The following is an 18,593-nucleotide window of genomic DNA, read 5'->3' on the forward strand; positions in this document are numbered from 1 at the left end:
TTGGAACATGTAAAACACACTTCTGGGTTTGAATGGTTTGCCAGAGGGAGATGGAACTCTGCACTTCTATAGATAATGATCCACTTGAGTCTGCTTGTTCAGTGTATATAGTTTAAGAGCTAAAGTAAGTCCCTAGAAGAAAAGTCTCTAATGCTTGTGTCTACTCAAATAGCCAGTTGAAAAGAGAGTGGAACAGTCTTTCAAGAAGTCCACATTCAGCATGTAAAACATCAGAAAGAATGCCTCAGTCATTCGCTTTTCCTTTAGATGTTTTGGAATCATACAGACCAAGCAATTAGGTAGTTTTTCTTTCATGTAGAGCAAATACCTTTAATTGAAATGAAGGCAAATGAATGAGCAGACAGGATTTCTAGGAATTTTTGATAAACTCATCATTGTTTCTCTGGTATATGAGTAACACTTCACTTCATCAACTTGATTTTAGTTATGTGTTATTTTTCAGTCTATTAAATGTGCCAGATTTAGTGCTAGATGCTAGGAACTCAAAGCTCAATTTTATTCCTTCATTCCTTTATTCATTCAGTGACTATTTTACCAGGTCAGAATCTGCTATGTTCTAGGAACCGAGTTACGTGTTGACCAAAACACTGTCCTCCTGCAACAGACAATTTAGTAAGGTAGGCAGGCATTACATGCACACACAAAACAATAAAATTAAACTTTTCATTGCAATAAATGCCGAAGAGGAAGAGTACAGGGTCTTATGAGAATAACAAGAGGACTATCTTGGATCGGGGGAAAGATGGGTGTCAAAGAAGGCCTTTTTGAGGAGGTGATACTTAGTCTGAAAACTGAAGAACTCGGAGTTAGTCTAGAAAAGATTTGGAAAGAGTGAATCAAGGAGCGGGACATGTATGTAAATTTTGGAAGCAAAAAAAAAAAATGCTTTATGAGTTTGAGAAACTGAAAGAAGGTTAACCCTGGAACTCAGTGATCTCACACCCTGTGGTTCTGGATGAGAATGAAGAGGCAGCAGCAGAAACAGGCTTTGATCAGAAGGGCCACCTTCATCCCCAGGCCAACCAACAGAGGACACTGCAGTTTTAAGAGAATTCCAAGGAGAACTTAAGAGAAGAGTGACCAAGATTTGTGTTTTCCAAAGATCAGACTCATTGGGGGGGGGGGGGAATATTTCCTCATCTCTATAGCAGGAAGCAAAATAAAATTCACTTTTCTTAACCTGGACATTCTAACTGCAAAAGTTCTTGTGCACACAAAAACCAAAACAAAATGCACCACAAAATGCTGATTCATGGTGCAAAAAGACAATTCAACACAATCAATTATGGCCATTGAAATGTGTGAAGAAAAAGTAATTCCTTTCTTTCCATCTTTTTTTATATTAAATGTTAATCCATTTACTATCCTTTAAGACAAATGACACATATCCAGTATAGAGTGTTCTGATTCCAAGAACTAAACAAATAACTTAGAAATTCTCCCAGGGATTTTAGAGTCATTCATTCAATTAGAATTTGTCAAGCTCTTGTTAGATCCCAAGCACTCGGTAAGGCAGTCAAGGACCCTACTTTCCTGGAGCTTCCATTCAAATGATAGAAGCAGATAAAGCAAAGTAAACACACGAGTTAAGATAATCTCCAATTGTGATAAGTGCTTTTATAGGACATAAAACAGGGAACAGCAGGCAAGTTGGCAGAGGCCCCATCTAAAAGCTAGCTTGTCCTCCAGGATGCGACATCCAAACTGAGGTCTGAGCGACAACATGTTCTGAGGTAACCCAGGCTCCATTTTTAGAAGAGAAAAATTGTATTTTTCCTCTGGATAGGAAAAAAGGTAGTTGGCTTAAGGGTTTGTTTTCAGGCTAGGAAAAACTACTCTGGCTTTGAAATCCAGTAAGATCGACCAACACATGAAAAGCATTGGGCCAAACAATCTAAGAAACTGGAATTGAAAAGGTCGAATTAGAAATGGCCAGAATGCTGCCTTCTTCTTAGAACCTCCAGTCTTTTCAAGCGAAAGTTGGATCCACAACTATTGGGAGAATAAGGGTTTTCCTGCAAGCCAGTTCACAAACTCCACCCATGGAAGAGTCAACAGAAGATGGCAGATTGGAACAATCCTGTTTTAGTGAATACATTTTTCTTTAATGTTTACAACTCTTATGGAGTTCTTTTGTTTCCTTTTTTTTTTTTTTTTTGCCATGCCCACAGCATACAGAAGTTTCCAGGCCATGGATCAAACCTGCACCACAGTAGTGACCCAAGCCACAGCAGTGGATCCTTAACTCACTGTGCCACCAGGGAACTCCTGATTCCTTCATTTTTAAAAATTTTTTCTTTGACTATGACAATCTTTGTCTCAAGTTCATTACACAATTGCTACATTCTAATTTCATTTCATGTATCTCAATCTAAGTTTTAGTCAAATAAAAATATGGATATAAAACAAACATTAATTTGAAGAAGAGTAACTGACACTGAAAGCTGTTTCCTGTGTATGTGGGGGAGTCGGTATGTATCTATGGAGTTAAATATTAATGCGCTCCTTCTTGTTTTTTTTTTCCGTTTTCAGGGCTGCACCTGCAGCATATGGCTGTTCCCAGGCTAAGGACTGAATTGGAGCTGCAGCTGCTGGCCCAATGCCACAGCCACAGCAACGCCAGATCCAAGCTGCATGTGCAACCAGCGCCACAGCTTGTAGCAACACCAGATCCTTAACCCACTGAGCGAGGCCAGGGATCGAACCCACATCCTCATGGATATTGGTCAGGTTCTCAACCTGCTGAGGCACAATGGGAATGCCCTAATGTGTTCTTTATTGCAGGTGTTTTGGGTAACTCCTGCATATAGGAGCCAATTTATTGTTTAATTTTCTTTTGATTATGCCAGTAGGTAGCATCCTGCAACTAGTAAAGAGCATTATACCAGAAGGAGCAGCCTTGTGTTTTCAGCCCCACTCTGTCAGCAACTGGCTGTACAACCTTAGGCAAATCACATAATCTTTCTGGAATGTGATTTCCTCATCTGTCAATAAAGGGGGTGGACCAAATCAATGGTATTCAAACCATTTTTAGAAGTGGTGATACTTCAATTACAAAACAGAACAAAGTGGATCCACTTTGGAAGAACTCTAAGGTTGTCCAGGGACCACATTTTCTTCCTTCCTTCAAGGCAAACTTCTTCTTTTTTTTTTTTTTTTTTTTTTTGGTCTTTTTGCCATTTCTTGGGCTGCTTTCGCGGCACATGGAGGTTCCCAGGCTAGGGGTCTAATCGGAGCTGTAGCCACCAGTATATGCCAGAGCCACAGCAACATGGGATCCGAGCCGCCTCTGCGACCTACACCACAGCTCACGGCAATGCCGGATCATTAACCCACTGAGCAAGGGCAGGGATCGAACCCGCAACCTCATGGTTCCTAGTCGGATTCGTTAACCACTGCGCCACGATGGGAACTCCAAGGCAAACTTCTTAGTTACCTCCTCACAAAGACCCTCAGCAGGCAATCTGAAAAGCCCCTGCCCTAGGACTTAAATGCTATTCCAGTTCTAGGTGTACATGGGAGAAGTCTCCAAAATAATATGTCACAAAATCAACATTTTGTAGACCTAACATCTACAGGAAGGTGAAAATGTTCTCTCATTCTCTTTCATTACTAAGCTCCACTTTTGGTGACAAAATGTCTCAAAAGACTGCTATTCTTAGCATCCACAAAATTGCATAGGTGAGGCCCTGATGACTTAGCTCCACTACCAATCCCAACAGTAACAAGAGAATAATAATCAATGTTAATACTTCTTCTGTTCTCCCTACATGCCAACAAGTATGCTGTTAGGCACTTGGTGTCTACTTCTTGAATCCTTGAAAAACTTCATGAGGAAGAAATAGAGGCATGAAGAAGTCAAACAACTACCCAAAGTCACAGTTAGTTGGTGGTCAACCTGCAGTCTGGCTCCAGAGCCTTGGCTCTCAGATACCACACTGAATAGCCCCTCTACAACCACCCCCTTCTCCAGTTAGGCTCATTTCCATGTGCCTTTAGCCTCTGCTGCAGCCCTTCCCACTCTTAACCCTTCTCAGAGGCCTCTCTAAGGCTCCCCTTGCACCAGTGTATCTGAACATGAGTGTGAAGAATGATGACCTGGTAGATTTCTGAGATACTGCTGCACTGAGACTTTACAAATTCCCACAACTCTCTTTTCAACAGGTTCCAAAGTTTGTTCAGTGGCCAAGCACATGGTGCCAGTCCTGGCACTAAGCCTTGAAAGCTTGGTACCAGATTCCTCAACAGGTCCATCTTCTTTCTGTCCCCTGGGAGTGGACCCTTCATCTTCCATGTTAATTATCCCTCTGGCTTCCCCATCTACCACTTTCCATGGCCACTGGTCCCAACTGAGGATGGACCAGAGATAGCACTTCCCACCTCTATCCCTCGTTTTGGTACTAAAGCTACTTTTTAGTGACGTATGAAGCCTTATATATTCATGTAATTGTCTTACGACCCCTACCCCCACCCCTGTAGGTGACACGTTATTAGTGGACAAGGTTGTGCCTTATTTTTTTATTTCTAATACCCAGGAAAATGTTGACATTATTAATCAGCATCACTTATTAATGGTGAAGAGAAAAGCACTGATGGTGGAGTGAGGAGTCTTGATTCCTGGCACTAAAGAGCCTTGCGATTGTAAGCAGATACATTAATAGCTATAAACCTCATTTTCCCAGAGGAAAGATGAGCATTGCAATGTCTAGCTTAATATTCTCAAAGAGCTGTGTGGAGGCTAATGAGAGAATGTAGAGGGCAGCACATTATAAACCGCAAGTATGACACGCTGTGGAATTATCATTACTTAAAACGTACCCTTATTTTCTAGAAGAGTTGATTCGAAGGCTTTTTTGAAGCAATGCAGTCTAGGAGAGGGAAAGGTTATATAGCTCATGAGTGCTTATTAGAAACTAAAATAAAAATTAAGTACAATGCACTGAGTTTCATTAACAGCAAGGCTCAACATCATCAATGTGACCTCAAAGGCCAGGTGAACCCGTTCCACTCCAACCAGAGCCACGTGTCCTGGCATTTTCAGGAGAGAAATGAGAAATTACCTACATGTCCTTTATGGATAAATGTGTCTTTCTCATCATCCTTATCACAAGGGACAAGGCTTTGGTTTTTGTTTTGTTGTTCATTTATTTTTATGATACTTCTCTTTTTCTGTCTTTTGCCCCTTACTAAATATTCCCAAGGCGTCATGCCACAGCACATGTACAAATTACATCTTTCGTCCAATAGAATAACATGAAACTGGGCCAACGCCGCTGCTCGAATTTTCCAGAAATTTCTTTAAGAAGCTAAAGTAAGGATCAAAATATAATCCTACCATTTCGTCAGTGATTGGCACTACAACATATTGTTCTGGAAACAACTGACAAACAAAACTTGAGCCCATTTCTGGGCTTTTAGAAAAACATCTTTATCTTTTCGTTCTCAGCCTGGTGTATTCCCAAGGACTTCATGCTGCTCTCTGACCCCCCAGGCCTCAATGATGGTTAAAATTGATTCTGAACCAAGGTAAACAGGGTTCCGCCCAATGGACTGGAGCGCTCCAGTCGGCAGAAGCTAATGAAGCCCTTGAATCAGGCTGCTCCTCTCCCCCCCACACTTGATGGAAATGCTTTTGAGTCTCATTGTGTTGTAATTACATACTATAGAAAACTCCACCAACATCTGTTTCAAGGATTGGGCCCACGACTCTCACTAAAACATTTCAATTCCATTTTCCTGAACATCCCATCTCTAAATGCATCGTGAGGACCCTCCACAAGTATTTCCATTTCACATTTCAGAAAACTTTAGAGTGAGGCAGGTTCCTGACTTGGCGGATGATGGATGTAAGGGACCATCATTGTGAGCTGTTTAGGGTGCTTTCTCTTCCCTTACTTCATTTGCAGTCTGATATTTGATTTACACAAAAGAATTTTGGTAACCTAGATGTATTTTATAAAGCATAAGAAAAAAATAAATACCCATTTCTCCAGAAATCTTCTGGACGGCTGGATAAAAATTCTTCTCCTTATTTTCTCTGTAAAAGGTCATTTTAGAGAGATCAATTTTAACAATACTTCTCTTAGGATTAGTACCCTTTGCACCCTGTTGAAGACATCGTTCTTAAACATCAGATGGATCGGAACCTCAGATGGATATTTTCCTATAAAATTTTTAATTTTATCTCTCAATTAAATCCTTCATTCACCCAGGGGTAATTTTTGCACATGTTGTAAAGTAAAATCAGTTTCTTTTTTCGCTGTAAATAACTCACAATCTTAGGATCATTAATGTAATGGCTCTTTCTTTCCCTTCCAATCTCAGTGCTCTATCATAGGTCAATGGTTCATAAATGTCAGTTTCTGAACTTTTTTTTTTCTATGTCATTAATTGATATGCTTATTTTTAAGCCATATCATACTGTCTTAATTGTGATAGCTTTATGACTTTATAACATAATTATTATAGTTTTTACCCAATCTCCCCATCTTAATTTCAGTCTTCAGAAACATTTGACTATACTTGGTCTTTGACCTCTACCACATACATTTTAGCACAAACTCAGGATTTTGATTGAAAGTGCACTGAATTTATATAGATCAATTTGTGTAGAATTGGTATATTTTCAATAATGAAACTTGCTAGCCATAAACATGATATAGCTTTCTTTTTATTGCTTTATGTTTTTAATGTCTTTCAATAGAATTTTCTAATTGTCTTTACAGAACACGTAGAATTTCTTTATGAAATTTATTCCCAAATACATTACAGTTTTTGTTACCACTGTAAAAACTATATATAATTATATAAGCATCTTTTTAATTATATATTTTATAACTATATTTATTGATGGTACATAGAAATAGATTTGCTTTTTGTATATTGATGAACTGAACCTTCTTGCAAACATTCTGATGGGACTGAACATGAGAAAGAACACAAGGGAAGTTCTTATCTAAAAACAGTTTAAACCAGATATATCAAGTCTGTCTAAATTGCTCATGATTAAACAAACAAACAAAAAATAATAAATTTTTTATTTTATGGGAGGCAGCTCCTAGAGAATGGAAGTTAATGTCATAGGCTTTCTATGTGCCTAACAAAATATAAAAACTGAGTAACTTGAAATCAAAATAGCTTCTTCTGAGTGAATTTATACCACATACATAGTGGTCATCTATGGCTCCAAAATTCAAAACACATCTCAATGATTTTGAAAGATCCATTGGAAGGTTCAGAGTCTTTCCAAAGAGAGATGAGGTTCTGTTTGTTTAATGCCCAGTTTCAGCATGTATCTTTGTTAGCTGTTAATAAAAACTTGGTGTGGTTGAGATCTATGATTCATTGGGATCTGCTTTGACAATTCAGCTCTTCCAGGTACTGCTATCCACAAAGCAGATGAAAATTATAGCCTAATGCTCAGAATAAATCAAAAATACTGAAGAAAATGGTCAAAGCTTTGAAAGAGCTGCCCATTGTAGCAACAGACAATGCAGAAAGGATACAATCAGGCAACAGAATAAAAATGAAACCGAGGTATTTTAGAAATGAATTTTAAAATAAAGGAAAAACGTTCATAAACAGACTAAATTATATAGGACATAATAAACAGGCTCCATGGATAACGCAGCGAGGGGGGTAAAGGATGGAAAGATAAAGAGAAAAGGAAAAGAAGAAAAGGATTTAGGAGAAAGTCATAAACATGGAGTACAGGTAAAAGGTATCCACTGTATGTATAAACAGGCCCCTAAAGAAGCAAACTGAAGCAATACAGCAGAATCATTATTCAAACCATAAGTCAAGAGAGTTGAGAAGTGAAAGAAGATTTTAACCTATGTATTCAAAAGACATACCATGTACCTTGGAAAACTGGTTTAAAATGATCAACAAAAACAGTTTAATAAGATTATTGAAATTTAAATCTATGGAAAGACAAACCAACAAACCAACCCTGCAAGCATTCAGACAAAAAGTTCAAATCACTAGTAAGGGAAAGAAAGTCAGACTGCCATCCAACTTCTTCACAACCTTTCCTGCTAGAAAACTAAGAAGCAGTTGTTTAAAGGTACTTGAGAAAAATGTAAGACAACAGCTTTGTATACAGCCTAACTTTCCACTTAAAGGACACCAAAAAACCCAATTACAAACATTCTAACACTAAACAAACAAACAAACAAACAAAAGTGTCCTCATGAACCTTTCCTGTTAATAAAAGCTCCAGACAAAAGAAACAGATTATAGAACCATCATCATATGGTCTGAAGGTGGACACTACATATAATTAATGATAAGCATTAATAGTAAAAACTGGGGTTGGAGTGACAAAAAAGAGTATCTAAATGTTATAAGCACTAACAATGCATAAAGATACAATAAATAAAAATAAGATGAGAAAGGAAGAGTCATAGAAATTACTATTAGCTTATGATTACCTCATAGGTAATAGCTGAGTAAACTGTTAATCATTTGAATCTGATAAATCAAATAGTAGAAGCACAAGTATATTTAACGCTAGAAAATTTAACACCAAAATAATCCTACTGGCTTAAACTGGAAAGTGGTTGAGGAATGTTAAGTTTTTAGCTTACATAGTAACTCATAGTAGGAAACGAACAGTTTCTAAAGGAAAAATTGACCGAATATACATAAATCTAACAACCAGAACGAAAATACAAAATGCATAAAAACAAATTTAAAAAAAAATGGCAAAGAAAGGAGATCATTTAGTATGTGGGAAATATAAAGTAACATAACTTGAATCAAACACAGTGGCAGTATCAATAAATATAAAATGGCTTAACTCACTTTTAAAACTATTCTCAGAATGGGTACTAAAGTAAATTCCAACTGTACATTATACAAAATACAAACCTAAAGTAAAGATATTCAGATGCTAAAAATAAAGAATGGGATAAAATATTAAGTAAGTGAAAATGAATAGAAACCAGGGGTTGTGATCTTGATATTAAACGATAAATTTCAATCCATCAAAAAGATTAAATGAATAAAAAAACTCTGTGATACAAAAAACTATAACAAAAATAAAAATATATATGCATCAGATAACAGGTCATAAGTTTTCATTAAGCAGAAACAATATAAGAAGGGAAATAGACACAGAAAGATAATATTTTACCTTCTATCTTAGTAACAGTAAGTACATTTTCATATCAAGTATATATGGAACATTATTTATTTATTTGTCTTTTTATGGTTGCACCCATGGCATATGGAGGTTCCCAGACTAGGGGTTGAATTAGAGCTGTAGCTGCCAGCCTATGCCACAGTCATAGTCATGTGGGATCCGAGCCGCATCTGTGACCTACACCACAGCTCAAGGCAACGCCAGATCCTTAACCCACTGAGTGAGGTCACGGATCGAACCTGCATCCTCATGGATGCTAGTCATGTTCATTAACCACTGGGCCATGGTGAGAACTCCATGGAACATTTAGAAAAATTGAAATTGCATTAATCTATAAAGACAATTTTAATAAATTGCAAAAATAAACTAGTAAAAACAGTATTCTCTGATTCCAAAGCAAAAAACGTTTATTAGTAACAAAACAAAAAATGCCCTTCAAGTCGTGAAATTAAACTGTTATTGAATAACTCTTGCATGAAAGGGAAAATAAAATAGGAAATTGCTGGATTTTAAAAAATAATGATAATTAAAGCAAGATATATCAGAATCTATAGGACATAACTAAAGCAAAGCTCTGAGAAAATTCTTTGCATTAATTACCTATATTATAAAACAAATATAAATGAATTAAATATCAACTCAAAAAGCTAGAAAAGAGAATTACAAAGTTTACTGACTGAAAGCAAAATGAAAGACTTAATAAAACTAAAACTATAACAATGAATTAGAAAGTAGAAAACTAGTAGAACTAATAAAAAAATTAAGGGAAAAAGGATTGACAAAATAGAGAAACAACTAGCTGACTTAAATTCTAAAAAAAAAAAAAAGGATAAATACACAAGATAAATTATAAGATCGAATTAACCATCAAACTAGAGAAAATCATTTTTTTAGTCATCAGAAACTACTTGGTTCAACTCTATGCAATAATTTTAAAAACTGAGATGAAATGGATAACTTCATCAGAAGGTTTATATACCAAAACTGACTCCAGAAGATTTAAAAAGTCTAGAGACCAAATACTACAGAAGAATTAGTTTCTAGAAAGCTCCCTTCTGAGGGAGCCACCAAGTCTAGATGGTTTCAAAAGGGAATTCTACCAAAATTTTAAATTGTAAAGATTAAATAATCCCAATGCTACTCAAACTTCCTAGAGCATAGAAAAAAGTATGATTCCAAACTAGTTTTGTGAGACATGATAACAAAAACTTGTAAAGACTACATGAAGAGAGAAATCTCACAACAAACTTCTTCATGAATTTTAATGCAAAATGACAATAATCTTCACTTCTACTAAAAACATTGAATAATACAGAAGTCTATAGAAACTCTTGTCACATGAATACATAGGAGCAAGAAAATGATGCCCACTATTGCTACAATTTTTACAAGCTATTAGAGGGATTATGCAGTGCAACTAGATAAGAAAAAAATATTTAGATGCCTAGGTATAAGAAGGAAGAGATAAAACAATCCCTATTTGCAGGTAACATGATTGCGTATTAGGAAACTCCACGGAAATTAACAGAAAAACTAAATAGTAAGAGAATTTAGTAAACTACTAGTCTATAAAAATAACATGCAAATATCAATTATATACATATGTACAATATGTATACTTATAGTTATATATTATATCGACATATATATAATAGCTGGGCATGATCTTTACCATATGTGCAAAATTTATATGAATTTATATAAAGATATTTGGAAACACTTCTAAAAGACACAAAGATTTAAACAAATGAAAAGGCCCAAACTGTTCTTAAATGGGAAGACTGAACACCATAAAGATGTTAATACTTCCTAAAAAATTTATATTTAACACAATCCTAATAAAATTACCAACAAATTTTCTTGTGGTGTTAAACAAATTAATTCTAAAGATCACATAGAAAAAGGAACAAGATAGAATCACCTATAAAACCTTTAAAAATCAAAGGCAATATTAGAGAGCTAGCCCAATGAGAATTAAAACACAATTTGGAGCTTCTACAAATAAAGCTATGAGGTGTTGATTCCTAAAGCAATAAACCTTAGCAGGTAATTACAATTTCACAAAAAGGCAAGTTTATCAAGAAATTCAGTATTTTTAAATATGTGGTGTTGGGAAAACTGAAAAGCCATCAGAAAAATGTAAAAGTCAATCCTTATTTCACATTGTCTATTAGGATAAGTTCCAAATGGACTCAATATCTGAGAGTAGAAAGTACTAGAAGCAAACAGAAGTGAGTATAATTACAACTTGGGGCAAAGGAACTCGAATAAAATAAAAGATTAATATATTTCTGCTATAAAACTTAATTTGCAAAACTTTTTTTGCATAGCAAAAATCCTCCATAAGGAGTGTAAATACAAGTGAGAAATTGAGGAAGTACATTGGCAATTTATATTGATTAAAAACTACTATCCTCTCTCTAACATACACAGAACTTAAAGATCAAAGAAAAAATAAAAGACAAGCTGATATGAAATGGAAAAAGATATGGATATAACTACAGAAGATGAAATGAAAAGGCCCTTAAATGTAAATAAGATTCTCAATTTTACTCAGAAATAAAAGGAAATATAATTAAAACCATTCTGAGATACTTCTTACCCATCAGATTGGCAAAAATCCAAAAGTTTGACAACATATTCTGCTGGAGAGGCTGTGGAGAAACAGGCCCTCTCATACATGGCTGGTGAGAAAGCACAATGACACAATATCATTGGTAGTAAATTTTCCAGTATCTACTAAAGCTATGTATGCATGCACCTTTTGACCTAGAAATTCCACTTCCAGGAATCTATCACAAAGATAGACTGAGAAAAGTACAAAAATGACTTATATACAAAGTTATTCATTGTTGCCTTTGTTTTGTTGTTTATTGAATAAGATTGGAAGGAACCTACATGTCCATCAATAAGGGATTCCACACAATGGAATATAAAATAATCATGAAAAGGATAAGGAAGACCTTTACACACATACATGTAGTAACCTCCAAAGCAACATGCAGAATTATATATGATATGTTATTTGTGTATGTGGTGCAGATATGACTACATACAAGCACACACATCCACCTCCCTTCTAATCTTAATTCAAATTTGACATTATAGGGAACACCCAGTGGAGGGGTTAAAATGCAAGTTAGACTCTGCACCTGGCTATAAAGTTTTGACTTAGGAAATTAATTTTTTTAATTAAAAAAGTTAATTTGAAGTGAATGACCAAATTGGTGATAAAACCTCAAAGAGAAAGGTCACATCTAGTGTCTGCAAAATATAATATTTTGATTTTTACCTTCTCAATGGAATGTAGCTGAAAGACAAATAGGGCTACTTAGAAATCTTCAACTATATCCAATGGTCTAATTGTTAGTTGAAAGGTTGGTATTATTGTTTTAAAACTCTTTTTACACAATGTAAGATAGTCAAATGAATAACTACATTCACATTGTTAGGAACCAAGACTTGAATTGGAAATATCATGTGAAATAACCTTTTTGTTTGTTTCAGAGTTGCTTATATCCTAATTTTATCCATTAAAAAGTTCAATTAGCAATGGCAGTTCTAAAGCAGTGAACACACCAAATGCCAAGATTGAGTTCTAAATACCATTTTCACTAAAACTGGTGCCCTTGTAGAAATGGTTGATTCTGGCTCTGGGGCAGGGAATATGAGGTTAGGAGATGTAGGCATATCATTTAACAAGGAGGCATCAAAGACTAATAGCTATGTCAAAATGATACAAAAGTCAACATGAAGAGACTATTAGCCAAAGATGGGACACCTTGAGCATCAAAAAAGGATAATCAATCAATCAATTGATATATACTGAAAAAACAAAAGCCATGACTTCACAGTTCAACCAAAAAATTTCTCGTTGGACATCCCTGGATAGAACCAGGACACCAGGTCTTCTAGAGGCTACTGATGTCAAGAACTAGAGTGCCACTGCCTTTCACAACCAAACACCTGAAAAGGCTAGTTTATATTTCCCTTCTCTAATTTTCCCTACCCATGTTCTTTTCATACACTATACTTCCACTTAATACATTTATAATCTGGTTTTATTCCCTCTACCTCTTCAGGAAAAAATGCTCTCTTTAGGGACAACAATAATTCCCTAATTATCAAATCCTTAATCCCTTCCTTACTCTTGCCCACCCCTCTGCAACATTTGGTATCTTTTGTCTTTTGTAAACCATCCCTCCCTTGGAATCAGAGACTTCATACTCCCACTTCTCAAACAACACTGCCTCAACCTAGGCTGAGATTCTTTTCTATTTAGAGCTCTATTTAGTGCTTCCTCAGAGGCTAAGATGATTAAGTCACAGACTCAACTTCACAAGTATTAAGCTTGTCCTACCAAACTTGGAAATACAGGAAAAGCCCTTTTCTTATCAGGGGTATGCAATAACCCTTCCTTATCATTGTAACATGTCTGTGCAATCCTATTTTCCAATGATAAAGTCATAATGGATCTTAGAATCTATGCCCAGGGAAAGTGGTAAATATATAAACAGATTAAAAAAACTGATTTTCTGGGAGTTCCCATCATGGCTCAGTGGAAAAGAATCTGACTAGTATCCATGAGGATGCAGATTCAATCCCTGGCCTCACTCAATGGATTAAGGATCCAGCATTGCTGTGAGCTGTGGTGTAGGTCACAGATGTGGCTTGGATTCCGTGTTACTGTGGCTGTGGCATAGGCCAGCAGCTGCAGCTCTGATTTGACCCCTAGCCTGGGAACCTCCATGTGCCACAGGTGTGACCCTAAAAAGCCCAAAAGAAAAATAAAAAAGAAACTGACTTTCTGCAGTGGTTTAAGACTAAAGAAAATACTGACAGTGTGCTTTTCATTCTTCTTGCATTTGATAAAATAGAAACATTAGGTAACATAATGAATAAGAATATATAATGACTTAGAAGTGCCTACAGAAGCATCACAAGAGAAACATGATCCTTAGTCTTTGTATTAGGAGCCCATAGGGAGAAATTAATAATACCAAAGGAGATATTTCAACTCAATTATAGATCATAAGGGCATATAACCATGACATTAATAACAAAGATAATTACAACTTTCGGTAAGAAATGGAAATAGACATACTAACTTCATTTACTTTGAAGTGAAATTCCAAACCTCTATTAAGTCATAAAATTAAAAGTTGTAATTATAGAAAAATATCCAAGCAGTACTAATACCTTGTCAAAAGTAAAAGTGATATTTCAAAGATGTGTAAATTGTGGTCATTTACCATAGAGGCTTGAAAAATCTCTGCTAAAGCCCCCTGTTGCCCTCCTGCCAAACCCAAGGGATCAACATATGGAATTAAGTCATTTTAGAGTTATCTATAATGGACACACTTTAGGCAGGATAAATGTATAATGGTATAGTTAATGCTGGCATGGAAATATTAAGAGTGAACCGATTTATAAATGTAAGTATAAACCAGGGTTTGATTTTCACTTAGAAATCACAGCTATTAGAAAGTGGTAGAGGTACAATTGATATCACAGAAATACAAAGAATCATAAGAGACTATTATTAACAACTATATGCCAAAAAAGTTGGACAACCTAGAGGAAATGGATAAGTTCCTAGAAACGCACAATCTACTGAGACCAAATCTTGAAGAAATAGTAATTTGAACAAACGAATTACTAGTAAGGAGATTGAATCAGTAATCAAAAATATCCCTGAAAAGAAAAGAACCAGATGGCTGCACAGGTGAATTCTACCAAACATTTAAAGGTGAATTAATACCAAACTGTCACAAACTCTTCCAAAAAATAGAAGGGGAGGAATAATTCCAAATTCCTTTCACAAGGTCACTTTCACCTTTTACCAAAGCCAAAGACACTCAAGAAAAAACAATTACAGCCTAGTATCCATTATGAACAGAGATGCAACAGTCCTCAACAAAATATTACATCCTAAATTCAGCCATACATTAAAAGGATCATACACCATGATCAAGTGGGATTTGTTCCAAAGATGCAAGGATGGTTCAACATCTGCAAATCAATCAATATAAAACACTACATTAACAAAATGAAGGATAAAATTCTATGATCATCTTAATAGATGCAGAGAAAGCTTTTGACAAAACTCAATATTCATTTAAGATTAAAACTCTGAACAAAGTGGATATAGAGGGAACATACCTCAACATAATAAAGGCTACACAAAATAAGCCCACAGCTAATGTCATAAACAATGGTGAAAAGCTGAAATCTTTTCCACTATAATCAGTCTCAAGACAAGGATGCTTTCACCACTTTTATTCAACATAGTACTGGAAGTCCTAGCCAGAGTAATTAGGTAAGGGAAAGAAATTAAAAGTATCCAAATCAGGAAGGAAGAAGTAAAACTGTTACCATTTTCAGATGGCATGATATTATATATAGAAAAGCCATAAAGACCAAATAAACTGTTAGAATTAATAAATGAATTCCTAAAGTTGCAGGATTCAAATGTAATATACAAAAAAATCAATGGTTTCTATATGTTATAAGGAAGTATTAGAAAGAAAAATTTTTAAAAACAATCTTGTTTACAACTGCATCAAAAAATAAATAAAATACCTAACGAATAAATTTAGCCAAGGAGGTGAAAGACCAGTACACTGAAAACTATACAATGCTGATGAATGATATTGAAGAAGACACAAATAAGTAGAAATATATCCCATGCTCATGGATTGGAAGAATTACTATTTTTAAAATGTTCATACTACTTAAATCAATATACAGGTGCAATGCAATCTCTATCAAAATTCCAATGGCATTTTTTTCACAGAAAAAGAAAAAACAATCCTAAAATTTGTATGGAACCACAAAAGACCCAAATAGCCAAAGCAATCTTGACAAAGAAGACCAAAGTTGGAGGCATCATGGTCCCTGTTCAAACTATATTACAAAGCAATAGTAATCAAGACAGTATGGTATTAGCATAGAAACTAGACACAAAGATCAAGGGAAAAAAACTGAGAGCCCAGGATAAACCCATATGTAAGTGGTCAATTAATTTATGACAAAAAGAGCCAAAAATATACAATGGGGAGAGAACAGTTTCTTTAATAAATGTATTGAGAAAATTCAACAGCCACATGCAAAAGAATTAAACTGGACCAATATCTTATACTATACACAAAAATTAACTCTAAATGGACCAAAGACTTAAACATAAGACCCTAAACTATAAAACTTCTAAAGAAAACAAAGGTGGTAAACTCCTTGACATTGGTCTTGGCAATGATTTTTTTTTTTATTGACGACAAATGCAAAGGCAACAAAAGCAAAATAAGCAAGTGGCACTACATCAAATGAAACAGCTTTTGTAAACCATGCAAAGGAAACCATTAACAAAATGAAAAAGTAACCTATCAATGGCAGAAAATATATGAAAATCATCTATCTGATACAGAGTTAATATCCAAAATGTATAAAGAACTTATATAACTCAATAGCAAAAAAACAAAGAATCTGATTAAAAAATAGGCAGGGGATATAAGTAAACATTTTTCCAAAAAAGCCAAATTGATGACCAAAAAGTATATATATGAGAAGGTGCTCAAACATCACTAATCATCAGGGAAACACAAAACTATGAGATATTACCTCACACTTGTCAGAGTGGCTATTTTTGAAATAACAAGGTTGGTGAGGATATGCTGAAAAGGCAACCCTTTTGTGCACTGTTGATGAGGATGTAAATTGGTACAGCAACTATGGAACCCAGGATGGAAGTTCCTCAAAAATGTAAAAATAGAACTACCATATAACCCAGAAATTCCTCCTCTCAGTACTTTTTTTTTTTTTTTTTTTTTTTTTTTTTTTTTTTTTTTTTTTTTGCTTTTTAGGGCTGCACTTTGCTTTTTAGGGCAAATGGAAGTTCCCAAGCTAGGGGTCAAATCAGAGCTGCAGCTGCCAGCCTACACCACAGCCACAGCAATGCAGGATCCAAGCTGCACCTGCAACCTACACCACAGTTCAAGGCAATGCCAGAACCTTAACCCACTGAGTGAGGCCATGGATTGAACCTGCATCCTCATGGGTATTAGTTGGGTTCATTTCCCCTGAGCCACAATGGGAACTCCTCTTCTCAGTATTTATCCAAAGAAAATGAAACACTAATTGGAAAAGATATCTGCACCCCTATGTTCAGTGCAGCATTATTTACAACAGCCAAAACATGGAGACAACCTAATTGTCCAGCAACAGATGAATGTGTGTGTGTGTGTATATACATATATATATATATATATATATATATGGATTAATATAATGCATTATATGACTATATGGAATATTATCCAGTCATAAAAAGAAGGAAATTCTACCATTTATGATAACATGGATGGAACTTGAGGGCATTATGCTAAGTGAACTAAGTCAGATAGTGAGAGACACATGCTATATGATATCACTTATATGCAGAATCTTTAAAAAAAAAGCCTCATAGATACAGAGAACTAATTGGTAGTTGCCAGAGGTGGGGGACAGAAGGGCAAAGTGGGTGAAGATAGTCAAAAGGTACAAACTTTCAGTTATAAGTCCTCAGGATGATAATTTTCAGCATGGTGATTGTAGTTAATAAAACTTTATTGTATACTAAAAGTTCTTGGAGTTCCTGTCATGGCTCAGTGGTAACGAACCCGACCAGTATCCATGAGGATGAGGTTCAATCCCTGGCCTTGCTCAGTGGGTTGAGGATCTGGCATTGCCATGAACTGTGGTGTAGGCTTGCAGCTATGGCTCCTATTTGAGCCCTAACCTGGGAACTCCCATATGCTGTGAGTTTGGCCCTAAAAAGACAAATTAATTTATTAATTAATTAAATAAAAATAAAATTTCTCATCATAAGAAAAAATGTAATATGTGTGGTGATGGATGTTAACTAGACTAATTGTGGTGATCATTTTATAATTTCTACATATATCAAATCATATGTTGTATATTGGAAACTAATATAATGCTATATGTCAACTATTTCTCAGTAAAAAAAAAGAAAGTGATAAACTAGACACAAATGATGTGGCGTGTGGTGGAGGCTTGCTTAAACCTTGCTTTTGCTTGCATTCGTGTGTACACCAACACCATCTACCCCTAGAGAGTGAATTCCCTGAGGACAAGTCTGCTTCTTACACCTCAGTCTCAAATCCTCCAGTGTCGGGCAGAACCCTAGAGAAATGGTGATACTCGATAAGTATCTAGAGTTGATTGAAACTGAATTCCAACTAACACAGACTTAAAGTTGACCATCTCCCTTTACCTCTGGATTTTAACTGCATTCATTAAAACAAATGAGTGTCTTTCCAACACTGACCCCCAAAAGGCAGTTGTGATTACAGCAGATATGAGTGGGGGAGTCCTTCATTATCTCTGTGTAGAAGGAATATCAAGATATTTTAGAATTAAACTGTCAAAA

The 18,593-nt window shown here is 35.5% G+C and overlaps 1 protein-coding gene across 31 annotated transcripts in view; it reads right to left on the minus strand.

Moving 5' to 3' along the window:
* Positions 1-18,593, minus strand: part of ESR1 (estrogen receptor 1) — a 384,969-nt gene that overhangs the window by 52,768 nt on the left and 313,608 nt on the right. Inside the window, exon 7 of one of the 31 annotated variants that reach the window (XM_085010410.1) lies at positions 11,769-11,850. In XM_085010410.1, the coding sequence (XP_084866536.1) occupies positions 11,841-11,850 (10 nt within the window). In that variant the 3' untranslated portion in view covers positions 11,769-11,840. 31 annotated transcript variants of the gene reach the window in all.

Source organism: Sus scrofa, chromosome 1 (assembly GCF_054392235.1).
Source record: "Sus scrofa isolate SSC_HxYL_T2T_F1_AM1 chromosome 1, Sscrofa_HxYL_maternal_Yorkshire_Landrace_v2.0, whole genome shotgun sequence".
Classification (NCBI taxonomy): Eukaryota; Metazoa; Chordata; class Mammalia; order Artiodactyla; family Suidae; genus Sus; species Sus scrofa.